The 15,395-nt window shown below is 47.8% G+C and overlaps 1 protein-coding gene across 1 annotated transcript; it reads left to right on the forward strand.

The window, feature by feature from the left end:
- Positions 1-4,995, forward strand: LOC102168699 (serum amyloid A protein). The gene is made up of 4 exons (XM_005699543.3): positions 1-297; positions 703-794; positions 4,179-4,317; positions 4,707-4,995. The coding sequence occupies exons 2-4, from the start codon at positions 707-709 to the stop codon at positions 4,870-4,872; spliced, it is 393 nt and encodes a 130-aa protein (XP_005699600.2). The 5' UTR covers positions 1-297; positions 703-706; the 3' UTR covers positions 4,873-4,995.

Below are 15,395 nucleotides of genomic sequence, written 5' to 3' on the forward strand. Positions count from 1 at the left end.
AGTCCCTCCACTGCTGACAGGACAGCCGTCTTCCTGATATTGGCCACCAGGCAGATCAGGCCTCCCTCATCTCCTCAGGCTTGCACAACCAGCGAAATGACCTGTGGATGAGGACAGCCACTGCTGTCCGGTAAGTCACCCTTTGCAGATGTAGGAGAAATGACCTGCAGGGACTCTCCCCGGGTACCAGTCCAGCTGTTCTCCTCACCCCCGACCCTCCCAGTGATGGCTCAGTATAAATACAGCCACCTCTCTGCAGCAGGCAGGGGCCAGCAGCTCTCCTCCACTGGGGATCAGGTGAGAAACCACTTCAAGGAGCCATTTCTTTGAAAACATTTGCTTTAAAACATAACTCTTCTGATTTCTCTTTCTCCTATATGTGGTCAGTGCTGGCAGAGTGGTGCATGGGAAATGCTCTTTGATTAACGACAGGCTGCTTTAGTAAGACACAGCTTGGACCCAACTGTCCTCTTCTTCCATCAAAGCCATCTGGGTGATCGCTTAGACAGTCTTGGGTTCAGGGCTGGTGGGTTCAGAATTGAGGGCTTGAGGCTGCGAGTAAGGTCCAACTGCAGTGTGTCCTAGCAGGATCACTGAGAGTCTAGTGGAGATGAACAGCCAGGCTCCCCTCGACATACAAACCCCAGGCGGAGAGGGGTGCAGGGCTCGTCCGTGTCTCCTGACCCTCTCCTTTCCTTTCAGCACAATGAAGCTCTTCACAGGCCTCATTCTCTGCTCCTTGGTGCTGGGAGTCCATAGCCAGTGGCTGTCCTTCCTTGGGGAGGCGTATGAAGGTAAGGCCGATGGAGGGGCGATGGCATCCTTGGGCCTCTAGGCTTCACCCTAAACACCACTGAGGGTTGGAGCTGCCATCCTAGGAGGTGTTCCCCTATGTGGTAGAATATAACAGGTGTTGGGGGAGCTTTTTCCAGACAGTTTGAAAAGCACAGGATTTATGTCCATCAGGTACTAGAGAAAGAACAAGCATCATTCCCAGCTGAAATAGCAGTTTGAATGGAAGACAGAAAACAAGTCTGAAATGGAACGAACTTTCCCTCAGACCAATTGCATGAAGTAGGGGGAAAGCGGCCCGTCTGTTCTCCTCTCCCGTCTTTCCAGCCCTGCTCCTCCCTCCCTCCCTTCCTCTCTTCCTACCTTCCATTTCCTGGTTGGATAATTCAGAGACCTTCAGAGCACCTTGTTGGTCCTTCCTGTACTCAGTGATGCTCTCCCTGCTTTAGTCTGTTTCCTATCTTTTTTTAGCCTTTTTGGTTTGGTTTGGTTCCGTTCAGTCACTTAGTCGTGTCCGACTCTTTGCGACCCCTTGAATCGCAGCACACCAGGCCTCCCTGTCCATCACCATCTCCTGAGTTCACCCAGACTCGGGTCCATCGAGTCAGTGATGCCATCCAGCCATCTCATCCTCTGTCGTCCCCTTCTCCTCCTGCCCCCAATCACTCCCAACATCAAAGTCTTTTCCAATGAGTCAACTCTTAGCATGAGGTGGCCAAAGTACTGGAGTTTCAACTTTAGTATCATTCCTTCCAAAGAAATCCCAGGGCTGATCTCCTTCAGAATGGACTGGTTGGATCTCCTTGCAGTCCAAAGGACTCTCAAGAGTCTTCTCCAACACCACACTTCAAAAGCATCAATTCTTCGGTGCTCAGCCTTCTTCACAGTCCAACTCTCTCATTCATACATGACCACAGGAAAAACCATAGCCTTGACTAGACGGACCTTAGTCGGCAAAGTAATGTCTCTGCTTTTGAATATACTATCCAGGTTGGTCATAACTTTTCTTCAAAGGAGTAGGTGTCTTTTAATTTCATGGCTGCAATCACCATCTGCAGTGATTTTGGAGACCCAAAAAATAAAGTCTGACACTGTTTCTACTGTTTCTCCATCTATTTCCCATGGAGTGATGGGACTGGATGCCATGATCTTCGTTTTTCTGAATGTTGAGCTTTAAGCCAACTTTTTCACTCTCCTTTTTCACTTTCATCAAGAGGCTTTTTAGTTCCTCTTCACTTTCTGCCATAAGGGTGGTGTCATCTGCATATCTGAGGTTATTGATATTTCTCCCGGCAATCTTGATTCCAGCTTGTGTTTCTTCCAGTCCAGCGTTTCTCATGATGTACTCTGCATAGAAGTTAAATAAGCAGAGTGACAATATACAGCCTTGATGTACTTTTCCTATTTGGAATCAGTCTGTTATTCTATGTCCAGTTCTAACTGTTGCTTCCTGACCTGTATACAGATTTCTCAAGAGGCAGGTTAGGTGGTATGGTATTCCCATCTCTTTCAGAATTTTCCACAGTTTATTGTGATCCACACAGTGAAAGGCTTTGGCATAGTCAATGAAGCAGAAATAGACGTTTTTCTGGAACTCTCTTGCTTTTTCCATGATCCAGCAGATGTTGGCAATTTGATCTCTGCTTCCTCTGCCTTTTCTAAAAGCAGCTTGAACATCAGGAAGTTCACGGTTCACGTATTGCTGAAGCCTGGCTTGGAGAATTTTGAGCATTACTTTACTAGCATGTGAGATGAGTGCAATTGGGCGATAGTTTGAGCATTCTTTGGCATTGGCTTTCTTTGGAATTGGAATGAAAACTGACCTTTTCCAGTCCTGTGGCCACTGCTGAGTTTTCCAAATTTGCTGGCATATTGAGTGAAGCACTTTCACAGCATCATTTTTCAGGATTTGAAACAGGTCAACTGGAATTCCATCACGTCCACTAGCTTTGTTCTTAGTGATGCTTTCTAAGGCCCACTTGACTTCACATTCCAAGATGTCTGGCTCTAGATGAGTGATCACACCATCGTGATTATCCGGGTCGTGAAGATCCTTTTTGTACAAATGAAAAGAAAAAGGTGTGTGTGTGTGTAAACCTAATAACAAATTTCAAGCCTCCGCAACAAACTCGGCTCTTACGTGCAATTTAGAGGGACCCACTGTCTTGCTCTGCCCAGGGCTGGGGAGTTTTCCAGGATACTAGTAGCACTAGCTGGGGCAGTTGCATGAAGACAGGGGCAGTCTGGTCAAGCTGGGACAGTTGGTCACCTACCTACCTGCAGAAAGCCTCTGTGAGGGGGCATGAAGGGGAGAAAACCGAGGCTTAGAGCAGCGAGTCCGTCACTCACGGACTGAGCGCCCGTCAGCAGGTGGCAGGACCGAGGTGGGAACTCAGCTGAGCCTGAGGCCCAGGATCTCACCGAGTAGACTTCTCCCAGCACCACTTCCTCAAGCCGGGGGCTGAGCAATCATGGCTGCAGTTTGGAGTTACCTAGGGGGCCATGAACACTATTGCTGCCTGAGCCCAGCCCAGAGATAGGAAGCTGATTGGCTTGGGCTGTGAGGGCTCAGGGGCCTTTCAGTGTCTCCCCAGATTATTGGAAAGTGCAGCCAGGGCTGAGGAAAAGACCCACTGCCTCAAGCAGCCCACATCATCAGTACTGTCGACTAGAGAGTTCGCCGGACTCCATTCACTCACCTAACAGGCAGGGGAATCAAGTCACAAGTGATCTTTCATGAGGCAGGGATACATTTCTTAGGCGTCAGAGCAGAGCAGCTATATGTCTGCCCCTTTCTCAGAACCTGTCCTGCATGTCACCTCCTCACTCACCCACTTCCCCCGGAGCTTATCATGTGCAGCTTCCTCTACAACAGCGGTTCTGGACCCAGGGCAACTGTGTCCTGGGGACGTTTGGTGATGTTTGGGGGCATTTTCGGTTGTCATACTGGGGAACAGTTTGAGAGGTCAAGGATGCTGCTAGACATGTTATAATATCCAGGATGGCCCTGAACAGCGACAATGTACCTGGTCTCAAATTTCAATAGAATGCTGCTGAAGAATCCTGTCCTATAATAACTCCCTCTGTCCTTAAACATATCGGGTAGAGCCCTCATTGAGATGCAGCACAGAGAGAGCATCACAGGGGTCAGACAAACAGCTCCCACAGCTGTAGCCCCTCCCCACCCCACCCCAGTGACTCTCATTCCAGTACCAGGAGCAGGCAACTGGGTATAAGGAGTGCTCTTCTCACCCTACAGCATCTGTGGGCTATGACCACAGGCTGAAACCAAGTCAGTGGAAGATTTCTCATTCCTTGATTCTTCTGTAAGCTGTGTCACAGTTTTCTCTCCCCTGATACCTTACTCCATGTGCTTTGCTTTCCAGGGGCTAAAGACATGTGGAGAGCCTACTCTGACATGAGAGAAGCCAACTACAAGGGTGCAGACAAATACTTCCATGCCCGCGGAAACTATGACGCTGCCCAGAGGGGACCAGGGGGTGTCTGGGCTGCTAAAGTGATCAGGTACCAGGGCCCCTGGGGATGCAGGGATGGGTGAGCAGAGCTTGGCTGCCTAGGACAACCTGGAGGGGCCAAGCCCTGGAGAAGTTTCCTATAGGCTGTGGGCCCTCCTACTATTAAGCACCCTCCTGCTCTGTGCCCAGTGTGAGGTCTGAGTGGCTGAAGACCAGAGCAAGGCTGGTGAGACAGGTGACTCTCCACCCTCCCCCTGTGGGTGCTGTTCGCCCAGCACAGGGCTGAGGTGGGCTGAGCCCAGGGAGCCTCAGGGTTGTAGCCCCTCTTTCCTTGGCTCCTCTCAGAGTCATTGATCCCTTGAAAGAGGAGAGATGGGGAGGGTAGGGCTGTGGCTCATAGTTCTGTATTAATCCCCTCCCTGCCCTCCTCCTTTCCAGTGATGCCAGAGAAAATATTCAGAGACTCACAGACCCTCTGCTTAAGGGTACGACCAGTGGCCAGGGTCGGGAGGACTCGAGGGCCGATCAGTTTGCCAACGAATGGGGCCGGAGTGGCAAAGACCCCAACCACTTCAGACCTGCTGGCCTGCCTGACAAGTACTGAGCTGCCTCTATCTCTGCTCAGGGGATGGCAAAGTGAGTCCCCAAGTGAGGGACAATGACCTAGAGAGTTCTCTGTCCTCAGAAGGCAGCAGATCTAATAAATGCTTAAGAGATGTAATCCTGAGACTGTGTGTCATTCTTTGGTATAAGGACAGCCTGTTAGTTCCAGGACTGATGGCAGGACACCGACGTGAAGGCTGAGTCTGTGCCTGTGTGTTTGGTTCTGGACACAATCTCAGCATCATTCAGGACAGACCCCTCTCCAGCCTCCCCTAATCAGACCCGCTCCCTCTCCAGGCCCCTCTGGGGACCCTGGAGCCCTTTCCAGGCCCTTCGCTGTCAGGCCTTCTCACTCCCTGCAGTCATGTCCTGTCCCCTCGCTGTTGCGGGGTCTAGTCTCCTAGCCTGTCCTCGGAGCTCTCTGTGTGGGGTGTGGACACGGCCCAGGAGGACTGGAGGGTGGAATCCTGCTCCAGAGACTGCCGCCTTGATCCCTGTTCATTACTCAGCAGCTCTTAGAAATCCGTCTATGAACCAGTTTCTTTCTGTGCCATCCAGAATTGCCTCCAACACTATTTCCTGATGGTCTATATTTTTTGGTCTTATTTGAAGCCTAAATGTAGACATAGAGCCTCCTCGCTTATGAATGTTTCTTCATAGCCTCTTATTTTACCTAGCTCACTTGCAGAAATATTAGTGGGCAGAGAGCAGGACAGAGAGTCTACTTGTGTATGTGAGTGTTAAGAAAGCAGTTAGTGATTTATAAAGGGAAATTTTCATACGAGGTGTTATTAACTGGTATTGGATTAACTACTAAGAGATTAAGAAATATAGAAAGCTGAGGTTTTGATCTTTTTGGGAAGCCTGTAGCCCATGGGAAGGCTGATAAAGATTGCTGGGTGTCCCAATCCAAAGCTGACAAGCAAGACGTCCCCCCTGTACCCATGACGCTTGGTATGGAACCGCTCAGGGGTGCAGTTGAACTGACTGGGCATGCAGCTGGGGTTTCCTGCGAACTCACCTGAAGGCAGCGCACATGGGGCAGGGGTAGAAGGCCTCTGAGTTCCCTGGAAGCCAGCAGTGGAAAGGCCAGTGCTACGGACTGAATGTGTCCCCCCTCCCCAATTTCTATGCTGAAGCCAACTCCTAATGGAGCTGTTCAGATGAAAACAGTAAATAAGTTTAAATGAGGTCATAAGTGTGGAAGCCTGGGCTGGAAGGATTAGAGTCCTTATAATGTTACAGACATCAGAGAGCTAGCTTTCTCTTTCTCCTGTAAAGACACAACGAGATGGTGTCCATCCGCTGGCCAAGAAGAGACCAAGTTGGTTTGCAATTTGGTCCCGGACTTTCCAGCCTGCAGACGTGTGAGGAATGAAGTTCTCTGGTTGAAGCCAGCTAGTCTGTAGTATTCATGTATTGTTAGGGAGACAGAATGTTGCTGAACACCTTGGGAATCCAGCTGTGAGGCCACAGCAATTGCCAGGAAACTTCAGCGGCTGGGAATAACATAAAAACGCCAGAGTGCCAGTGGGTGTCATGTGCGTGAGAAGAGCACCCCGGGAGCTGGATGGAAGGAAGGACACGGGACCTGGAAGAGATGGCGGTACATCCTGCTTGTCCCTCCAGAGCCCTCTACTGACAGCTTAACACCAGGCCCAGCTGGCACGAGAGAAATGCTGCCTCAAACTGGAAACAACCCAAATGCCCATCAGGTGAAGAGTGCGTAAACAAACTGGGACATATCTGGACAACGGACTTCTATTCAGCAATAAAGGGGATGGAATAAACACGACTGTTTCTCAAATTATTTTATTGAGAAGAAGACTTACACAAGAGTGTATACTTTTATACGAAGTTCATGAACAGGTAAAAAAACCTGATATTTAATGATAAAGAACAGTAGTTGCCTCTGGAGGCAGAGGGAATGGCCTGGGAGGGGCTGAGAGGGAATTTCCGAAATGATGGAAACCTTCAAAATCTCTTGAGGATGTGGGTTACGTAGGTGTATTGATTTGGTAAACTCATTGACAGGTAAATTAAGATGTGTGAAATTCATTGTATGGAAGTTATGCTTTTCTCTTAGTCCATTCAATCTGCTATAACAAAATATCATTAATGGAGTGCCTTATAATCAACAGAAATTTATTCCTCACAGTTCATGAGGATGTGAAGTCCAAGATCGAGGTGCTAGAAGATTGTGTCTGGTGAGACTCTACTTCCTTGTTGATGGATGGTTGTCTTGTTCCTGTCTTCTCACATGGCAGGAAGGCGAGGGCGCTCCCTAGGGTCTGTGTTATGAGGGCACTAATCCCACTCATTAGGGCTCCAGTCTGATGACCTAGTTACCTCCTAAAGACTCCACCTTCAAACACCATCACATTCGGAGTTAGGGTTAAACCTGTGGGTTTTAGGGGGACAGAAACATTCAGTCTATAACAACAACTTAATCATAACAATTATTAAATAGAAAATGCATCCCCAATAAATAAGTATATCATATATTTTAATAATTAAAAATATGGATGTATAACTAAATTAGTAAAATATACATTTTGAAGCATTTAGGAATATAAATCTTATATGGCCTTGCCCTAAAGGGACATGTTGTCTATCTATAATCAGTGGAAAATTGCAATGAGGGAGGAGAGGGAGCATCCCGCCAAATCAGGTTAAAGGCACAGAGCAGGCAGAAGTCTTGTACTTGGGGCCTCAAGAGGGCAAGGAAAGGAAACTGCACGGAGAACTCTTCCATGAAGCATACATTTTGTAGTTGATTTTTCTGATGAAATTGGTAAAGTAATAAACTTAAAGTTAAGTGGTCTAAATCTGTTAAATAGAGATTTATCACAGGCTTGAACTAAAAATTCACTGACTTATTTATTTACTAAATCCTTTATTCAATAATTATTTAACACATATTTGCTGTGTTTATGACAGGCCCTGGGTGAAGCTAGAATATTTCTTGTCAAAATTAGGGATGACTCCCTTTTTGGGGAGTAGACTGAATTTTAATTCTTTTAGTTGTTTTGAGACGGAAATTGTAGAACATTTAGGGAAAGAGTTGTCAGAAACATTTAACTTGTCCTCTTGGTTGAATGCAGTGACCAAACATATTTACGCTTTCCCTGTGCTGCTTTCAACCTTCTGCTTGAAGTGGATTTCTTCAAAAGTGGAAGCAGTCCTGGACCCCAGGATTGGCAAAGTTCCCCTGGGGATGGGGTGAAGTCCCCTGAATAAGGTAATCCTTCAGACACGGCACTTTGTTTAACAGGCATTGTCTCACTTAATCATTATCAGGATGATTGCTGTCTTAAGAAAATTGACCATACCGATAGGGCCAAAACACGTATATACACGTAGGTATACAAAACCACGTCTCTATGACCTCAAAGCAGACGCTGTCCTCTGCCCTGTGATTATATCTCCAAAAGGCCGTGTGAGCAAAAGTCATGGAAGGGGACAACACCCATGTAAGAAGACTGTGATGACGCAGACCATTGCGAAATACAGATTGCAGTTACCCCTGTAGGCAATGGTGAGGTGCAAAGGTGAGATGGAATAGTTGGTAGGAGAAGGTATATGTTCACAGCAACAGCAGCCATGTGACCAACTGGAAAGGATTGTCTATTGTGAGTATTTCTGTAATGTGAATGTTTATATATGTATATATATATCTCACAAATATTTTTCTTCTTCTCGTCTATCCCTTTATCATCATACAGAATATGTACTAACAGCAGTTAACTGTATAGCTCAGTGTTTAAGCTATAGGATTTAAAAAAGGGAGTATAACTCACTAGAAAAAGAATAAGCTTAATATATTAGAAAAGCAAAAAGAGATTTTATCCTCTTTGTGGAAAAAGGTTGGTATGTTTCAGGTGTATATGGAATAAGTACATTATGCGTGGGAAGCTTGACTTTGCTATTGTCTTTATTCAGAATTAGCTATGGGTGGTTACTGGTGCTAAGCAGAGAAGGCAATGGCACCCCACTCCAGCACTCTTGCCTGGAAAATCCCATGGACAGAGGAGCCTGGTGGGCCGCTGTCCATGGGGTTGCTAAGAGTCGGACACGACTGAGCAACTTCACTTTCACTTTTCACTTTCATGCACTGGAGAAGGAAATGGCAACCCACTCCAGTGTCCTTGCCTGGAGAATCCCAGGGACGGGGGAGCCTCATGGGCTGCCGTCTATGGGGTCGCACAGAGTTGGACACAACTGAAGCGACTTAGCAGCAGCAGCAGCAACTGGTGCTAAGTTGACAGGGCGTGGCCTGTGATGGGTCTGAAGTTGACGTGTCAGTTTGGTTAGGCTGAACAGTGTTTCCCACAGCTCCTTTCTCTTTATGCTTCTACTTAAAGCGGGCATCAAGAGCCAGTTGGCACAAGATGCGGTGGTTGGAAAGGAAGCCGCAGAACTACTGTGTCTATGTGTGGAAGGTCGGTGCTGGGGGACCAGGACGTTCATGCGTGTGTGGCTTCTCTCTCGGTTCATCTCTTTGGCACAAGGCAGCTGCTGGGCCTACAGCTGCTCCACCTTCCCCTGACACTCCTGCAGCTTCTCTGACTCCTGGACCAGGTGTGTGGTTAGCTCCATAGGAAGGGAGCCAAGCTCTGCAGACTTCAGCAAAACTGCAGGTGCTGAGAGAGACTGACATAAGTTCTGGTTGGTTCTCATGGGCTTTATCTCATGCTCCTGAGTCCCAGCTTGTCCTGTGGGCTTCAAGCTCTAGCATCAGACAAGCAGGCAACAGCCTTGCAGAGACAGTCTAACCAGAACCTACAACTGTGCCCGATCAAACATATGAACATATTTACACAGTGATATAGAGAATCTTCTGTAAGCGCTACTTCTCTGACTGAACCCTGGTTAATACAGGATCACTGCATGAAACTACTGACACCTCCCTGGTTTCTCGAGGAAGGCTTCCTCTGCTTTTCTTCACCTCAGCTGTGTTGTCCAAAGCTCTCAGAAGAGCCAACTTGAGGGCCAGCCGCCCTTGCCTCTGATGCTTAAAGGAGCCAACAAAAAAGCAAATGATGGGGTTGGCACTGCTGTTAACAGGACCATCCCTGTCTTAAAATAATGTAAGGACATGTTGAAATCCTCCTGAAACTGGTACAGCAGAAAATTTTGGATGCCCAAAATGCAGGCTGCCAAGGAGGAAGACCAGCACCGTGAGCAGGATGACCATGCAGAGCCTGGTCAGCTGCACCTGCTGGGACTCACAGAGGATCCTGACCAGCAGGGCCAGGTTGGAGCTAGCAAGAACCACCAATAAGAACATCAGTTACCCAGCAATGATGAAATCAAATACTGGACACCAATCACAGTCAAAATCCCTAAAAGGAAGCCACAATAGTTCTCTTCCAGAAGATTCAGCAGCAGACACAGGGACCAGGGCTGGCACATTTGAGAGCTGATGTGTGTCTTGGGCACCAGCAGTGGTACCAGATGGGGCCCAGGATGGACAGGCAGCACTTGGGGCTAATGGTGCTGAGCAAGGTCAGGCCCTCGAAATAGGCAAAGGTCAGCACAGCGGTGAAGCAGTTGGTGATGGAGCTGGAGACAGAGTGGAAGGAAGTGAGGAGTGCCTCCAGGAAATGTGTAGCCTGGAAGGTGAGGGAGAGGAAACCAGCCCCGCCTGGTTGAGGATGTAGAGGAGAAGGCTTTCCTGTGCACGCAGAAGCCCAGGAGCCAGGGCAAATGGTGTTTCATGCCAGGACCAGGGCAGATAGGAGGGCAGCAAGGTCAGGGTTGGGATCTGCATGTGTAGGGTTTGATGAAGGGCCTGGTCACTTCCATTCGTTGGTGTGGTTTTGGTCCCCTAGGCTGGGATGACTGGATCCAAGCTCAGAAACCCTCCACTGTGCCCTTGGGAACACAAACAAGACGTGAGCACCTGCTATGTGATCATTTGCTCTCAAGGCCACCCTGCTAGGTGGGAGTGACCACCCCTGTGTCACAGAGGAGAGAACCAGAGGTTTGCAGAGATTAAGGTACTTACTGAAATCTGGATAACCATGGAAACCTGGAACCTGGATTCAAACCCAGTTCTCTCTGAGTCAAATGCCTGGGCTCTCTCTATTATAACACGAATCCTCTACTGATATGGGGGTGTTATGGAGGCCCACCCCCACCAGAACTCACTGCCCAGAGGTTATGCCAAGACCCCAGAATTTCCTGAAGAGGAAAAGTAAATGTCTGGGATAGAATCTGAGAGCCCAGGAGAGGGCGCTGGGCCAGATCATTACTTCTGAACTGGGCCAGAAATTTCCTCCCAGGTGCATGAAGTCAGGAGGACATAGAAATGACTGCAGGCCACCATCATGACTAAGAGCAGCCCATCCACTGGGGAGAAAGAAGACTGTGCTTTAGGGACATGAGACGCTTGTGATCTCTTGCTAGGAGAGGTGCGAGGGTGGCCAGGCCAGCTGGGTTAGCAGTGGCTCAGTGTGTCAGCTCCATGAAGACAGGAGAGCTTTTTATATCCCCACAGTGTGTTCTCAATAAGTGTTCATTCCATGTGTGAATGAATGAATGAATGGAGCCCAGTGAAGTTGAGGATTTGGAATATAAGTTAGTATAGATGTACAATTAAAGGCCTTAGGACACACATTTGTAACACGATGAAGATCTCATTCTTGTGGAGAGCTGTGTGTGTTTAGAATGACATTCTGCCCAAATAACCTACATGGATCACTGAGGTGCCTTTGAAGTGAGGACTCCACAAGGCTTTGCTGAGCACCTAGAATCATTTCAGTGCATAATTTAGGGGTAGGATTTAGGGCTGAGCTGCATACAGTGGAGGAAGAGTAAACGAGGTGAGGTCAGAGGGCCACTGAAAAGAGGAATGTGAAGTGTGGGGATGTCTGGGGGCACTGTGAAGTGGGGTGCAGGGTGTGAGCAGCAGAAACCCACTCCACTTTCTCTCCTGCGGGATCACTGGGAGAGTTTGGTTTGCTGAATGAGCTTTTGTGCAGGATGAGTCTGTGAGTCTATGAGGGGAAGTAAAAAAGCTGCAGGGCTTGGAATGTAGAGACACTGCTGCAGAATTCACCCCGAGAAAGAGCACTAGCTCACCTCTGGGAGTGGGAGAGCTGATTGAGAGTTTATCAGGTATGGTGTCCTTTACTCCTCTGAAGAGCCTTATTGAGGTAAGAACTAGTATCGCTCCCGTTTTACAGAGGATGGAATGGAGCACAATAAAGACGAGTGTTTTGCTCCTGATCTCACACAGGGTGAATCTGAACCCAATAGGTCTCCTTAGGGTCTACACTTTTGATCAGCCCTCCAGACCCACCACTGCTGTGGTGCCGATTACATGTGGATGTGGGGAAAAGCAGAGAAGTGACTCCCAAAGTAAATCCAAGATGGCACTCAGTATTGTGGCCTAAAAAAACCAAAGCCAAAACTAAAAATGACTCATATAAGCAAACTCCCAAACACAGAGGTAGAGAAGCCAGTCAAACAGAGAACGCAGACATGAGTGGAACTCATTTAGGAACAGACAGCAGAATGCAGAAGCCCTTTCTTGCTTCACAAAGGCTCTGGAATCCAGAGGACTCACGGGGGCAGGAGACCTCCAAGCGGGAAGAGGACATGTCCTCTGCTATGGCCCAGAGAGAAACCAAGGGCAGAATCATCCGTGTTTCCCTCTCTTAGAGAAGCAAGATCCCACAGCTCTGATTGACCATGGAAGGATGTTGGGGGGAAGCCAGAACCTCTGCCATCCCTGCGTAGGGCACTGAACGGTTTGTGAATCTATTTTCTTTGGTGTGAGATACATATGTGTATATAGTCCAAACTGGAAGCTCCATAAGGACTCAGTCTCGCCCGTTGTTGTTCAGTATTGTATCCCTGGCATCTAGCATGTTCCTTAAAGATCGTCTGTTGTCATAGCCTCATTTCATAGAGGAAGAAGCTGAGACCTAAGGGGTCAAAGGATGTTCCTGGGATGTCACTGTGAAGAGCAGGGCCACACCACCCCATCTCCTGCAGCCCTGTCCCAGGCTTTCCTACTGTTCCCTGCTCCATCATTCATTATTTGTGAGGAGAGCCCGAGAAAAATCTTCATATAAGGATTTTCTTCAAATACGCCCCCAATACTTGTTCTCCTCTTTTGTCACACACTGCCTGGCCAACTGCTCCTTCCTTGGTCCCTTTAAACCTCGAGGTGGAAATGTTTCAAGACTGCTTGCCTTAGGGGGCTTCTCCATGCATTGTCACTTTCCCTAACCCCTGCCTGTCTCTGCAATTAGCCCCCTCATGCAACACTCCCCAATTATTCCAGTTTGGGCTGTTTCCTTCTGGGGCTCTGCCAGATCCACAACAGAAGAAAGCTTTGAAAAGCCAGGAAACAACGGAATCTGGGTACCAGCAGTCCGGCTCTGGGAAGCAATACCTGCATGTGACCTTGTTCCCTAAATTAACATAAGAGGGAAGTATTCTCTCCAAGACAGCAGATCTGATGGTTGGAATGAAGGGGAGAGTGGGGAGATGGATCAGAAGGGAGAAAGGTCCTGGTTGAGCCCATTTGGATCTTCCACTGTGGGAGCTGCCAGCATATAGAGATGCTAGTAGAGAGCTCCATGTCTCCTGCTTTTAGACGAAGGAAACACCGTGACCCTCAGCATGTAGCATCGCAATGTGAAACAGACATGGAAACTTAGAGCAAAACCCATGACTGGCTTTGGAAATAAGACAGTTCTTGGGATACATCCTTATCTTTCTTCCATTCTTCTGGCCCGAGGGGGAGAGCTGACTTCCACCTGTGCTGAAGGGGGAGAGCCTCTCAGGGATTGAGCGATGCCAGAGGACGCATCTTTGTCCTCTAAACTGGAAGATGTGTTCAGGAGCTGGAGTGGAGACCAAGCAAGATTTATCAAGATGCTGGACAGACTTGTGATTTCCTGTAGAGGACTTGTGAGCCATTCAGAGACCAGAGCTGTTTGAGATGTGATCCCTCATTGAGACATTTCTCCGCATTTGCCCCGCTTCCACTCACCTCATCCTGCCCCACCTGGTCCACTTTCCAGTGAGTCTTTGCTGTTCTGGAACTTGTCATTGACAACTATGAGCCTGGGTAGCAATGTCAGTCAGTGTGAACATGCACGGTGAGGATTTATCACTAGAGGATACAGTCTATCATAGAATGATTGAATGGCCTGACTCCATTTTTTTGTTTGTTTTCTTTATCATAGCAGTAATGCATTGTTTCAGAATGATTGAGAAATGTATGCAAAGGGGAGTCTTCCCAAACCCACTCTCTAGAGGCCACCATTTGTTATACTTCCCATTCTTCTTACTTCTTTCAAGTATTATTAACTTTGAATAGTAGAATTATATTGCTATTTTTACCAATATTAACAACTGGACAATGAGGCTCCCTTTATGATTGTGAAGAATGCAGCATACATAACACATCTCTTTTCTTCCTCCAATTCACAATATCTTGGAGAAGGCAATGGCAACCCACTCCAGTACTCTTGCCTGGAGAATCTCATGGATGGAGGAGCCTGGTGGGCTGCAGTCCATGAGGTCGCTAAGAGTTGGACATGACTGAGCAACTTCACTTTCACTTTTCACTTTCATGCATTGGAGAAGGAAATGGCAACCCACTCCAGTGTTCTTGCCTGGAGAATCCCAGGGATGGCGGAGCCTGGTAGGCTGCCGTCCATGGGGTTGCACAGAGTCGGACATGACGGAAGTGACTTACCAGCAATTCACAATATTTGCTATTTTTTAGACAAGATAGTCTGTGTATCCAATCTTTTCAGTCTTATGTCCCATGACTTCAGTTCATCCTATAGCCGTATTGAACTACTTATCGTTTTTAAACATGTGATTTGAATTAGGAACTATTTCAAACATTCAAAAAAGTTTTTCCATGCTTTCATTCAGCAAATATTTAATAAGTACTTGTTGTGACCCAGGCATTGTTTGGAGCAGTGGATTTTTGGTGTGAAGAGCAATCACAGATAAGGTCCTGGCCTTTGGGAGCTTACACTCAAAGGCCTGGCTGAGCTCCCTCAGAATGTGAATAAAGGCTGAAAAGAGAAGAGGTGAAGGTCAGCAGAGGGTCTCCATCTGTTAGAAGCCTGGAGGAGGAGGAGCCAACAGAAACACTGAGGAGGAGCAGCTTTGGTGGACAGAAGGAAACCAGGAGAGTGTGGCATTCCCGAATCCCAGTGGACACAGTTATTGATCAGCCGTGTCAGATGCTGCCAAGTAGTGGAGAGAATGACCTTTGGATTAGCAGAATGGAATCCTTGCCCATATCACCAAGGTGGGTGCAGTGACGAGTGGCCCGAAGGACAAAGTGGAGTGGGTTTAAGAGAGAATATAGCTGTGGAATGGGACTCCTGGACACCCCAAACACTGGCTGAAACATTGCCACAGTCGAGGAGAGCCCTGGGACAGGTGCATGAGCCACAGACATTGTTTAATCAATCAGTTGTGCTTCTGGATACAAAAATAAGTTAAAAAAATTATAGAAAGTAAACCCCAACTACTTCCTCT

Source organism: Capra hircus, chromosome 29, assembly GCF_001704415.2.
Source record: "Capra hircus breed San Clemente chromosome 29, ASM170441v1, whole genome shotgun sequence".
Classification (NCBI taxonomy): Eukaryota; Metazoa; Chordata; class Mammalia; order Artiodactyla; family Bovidae; genus Capra; species Capra hircus.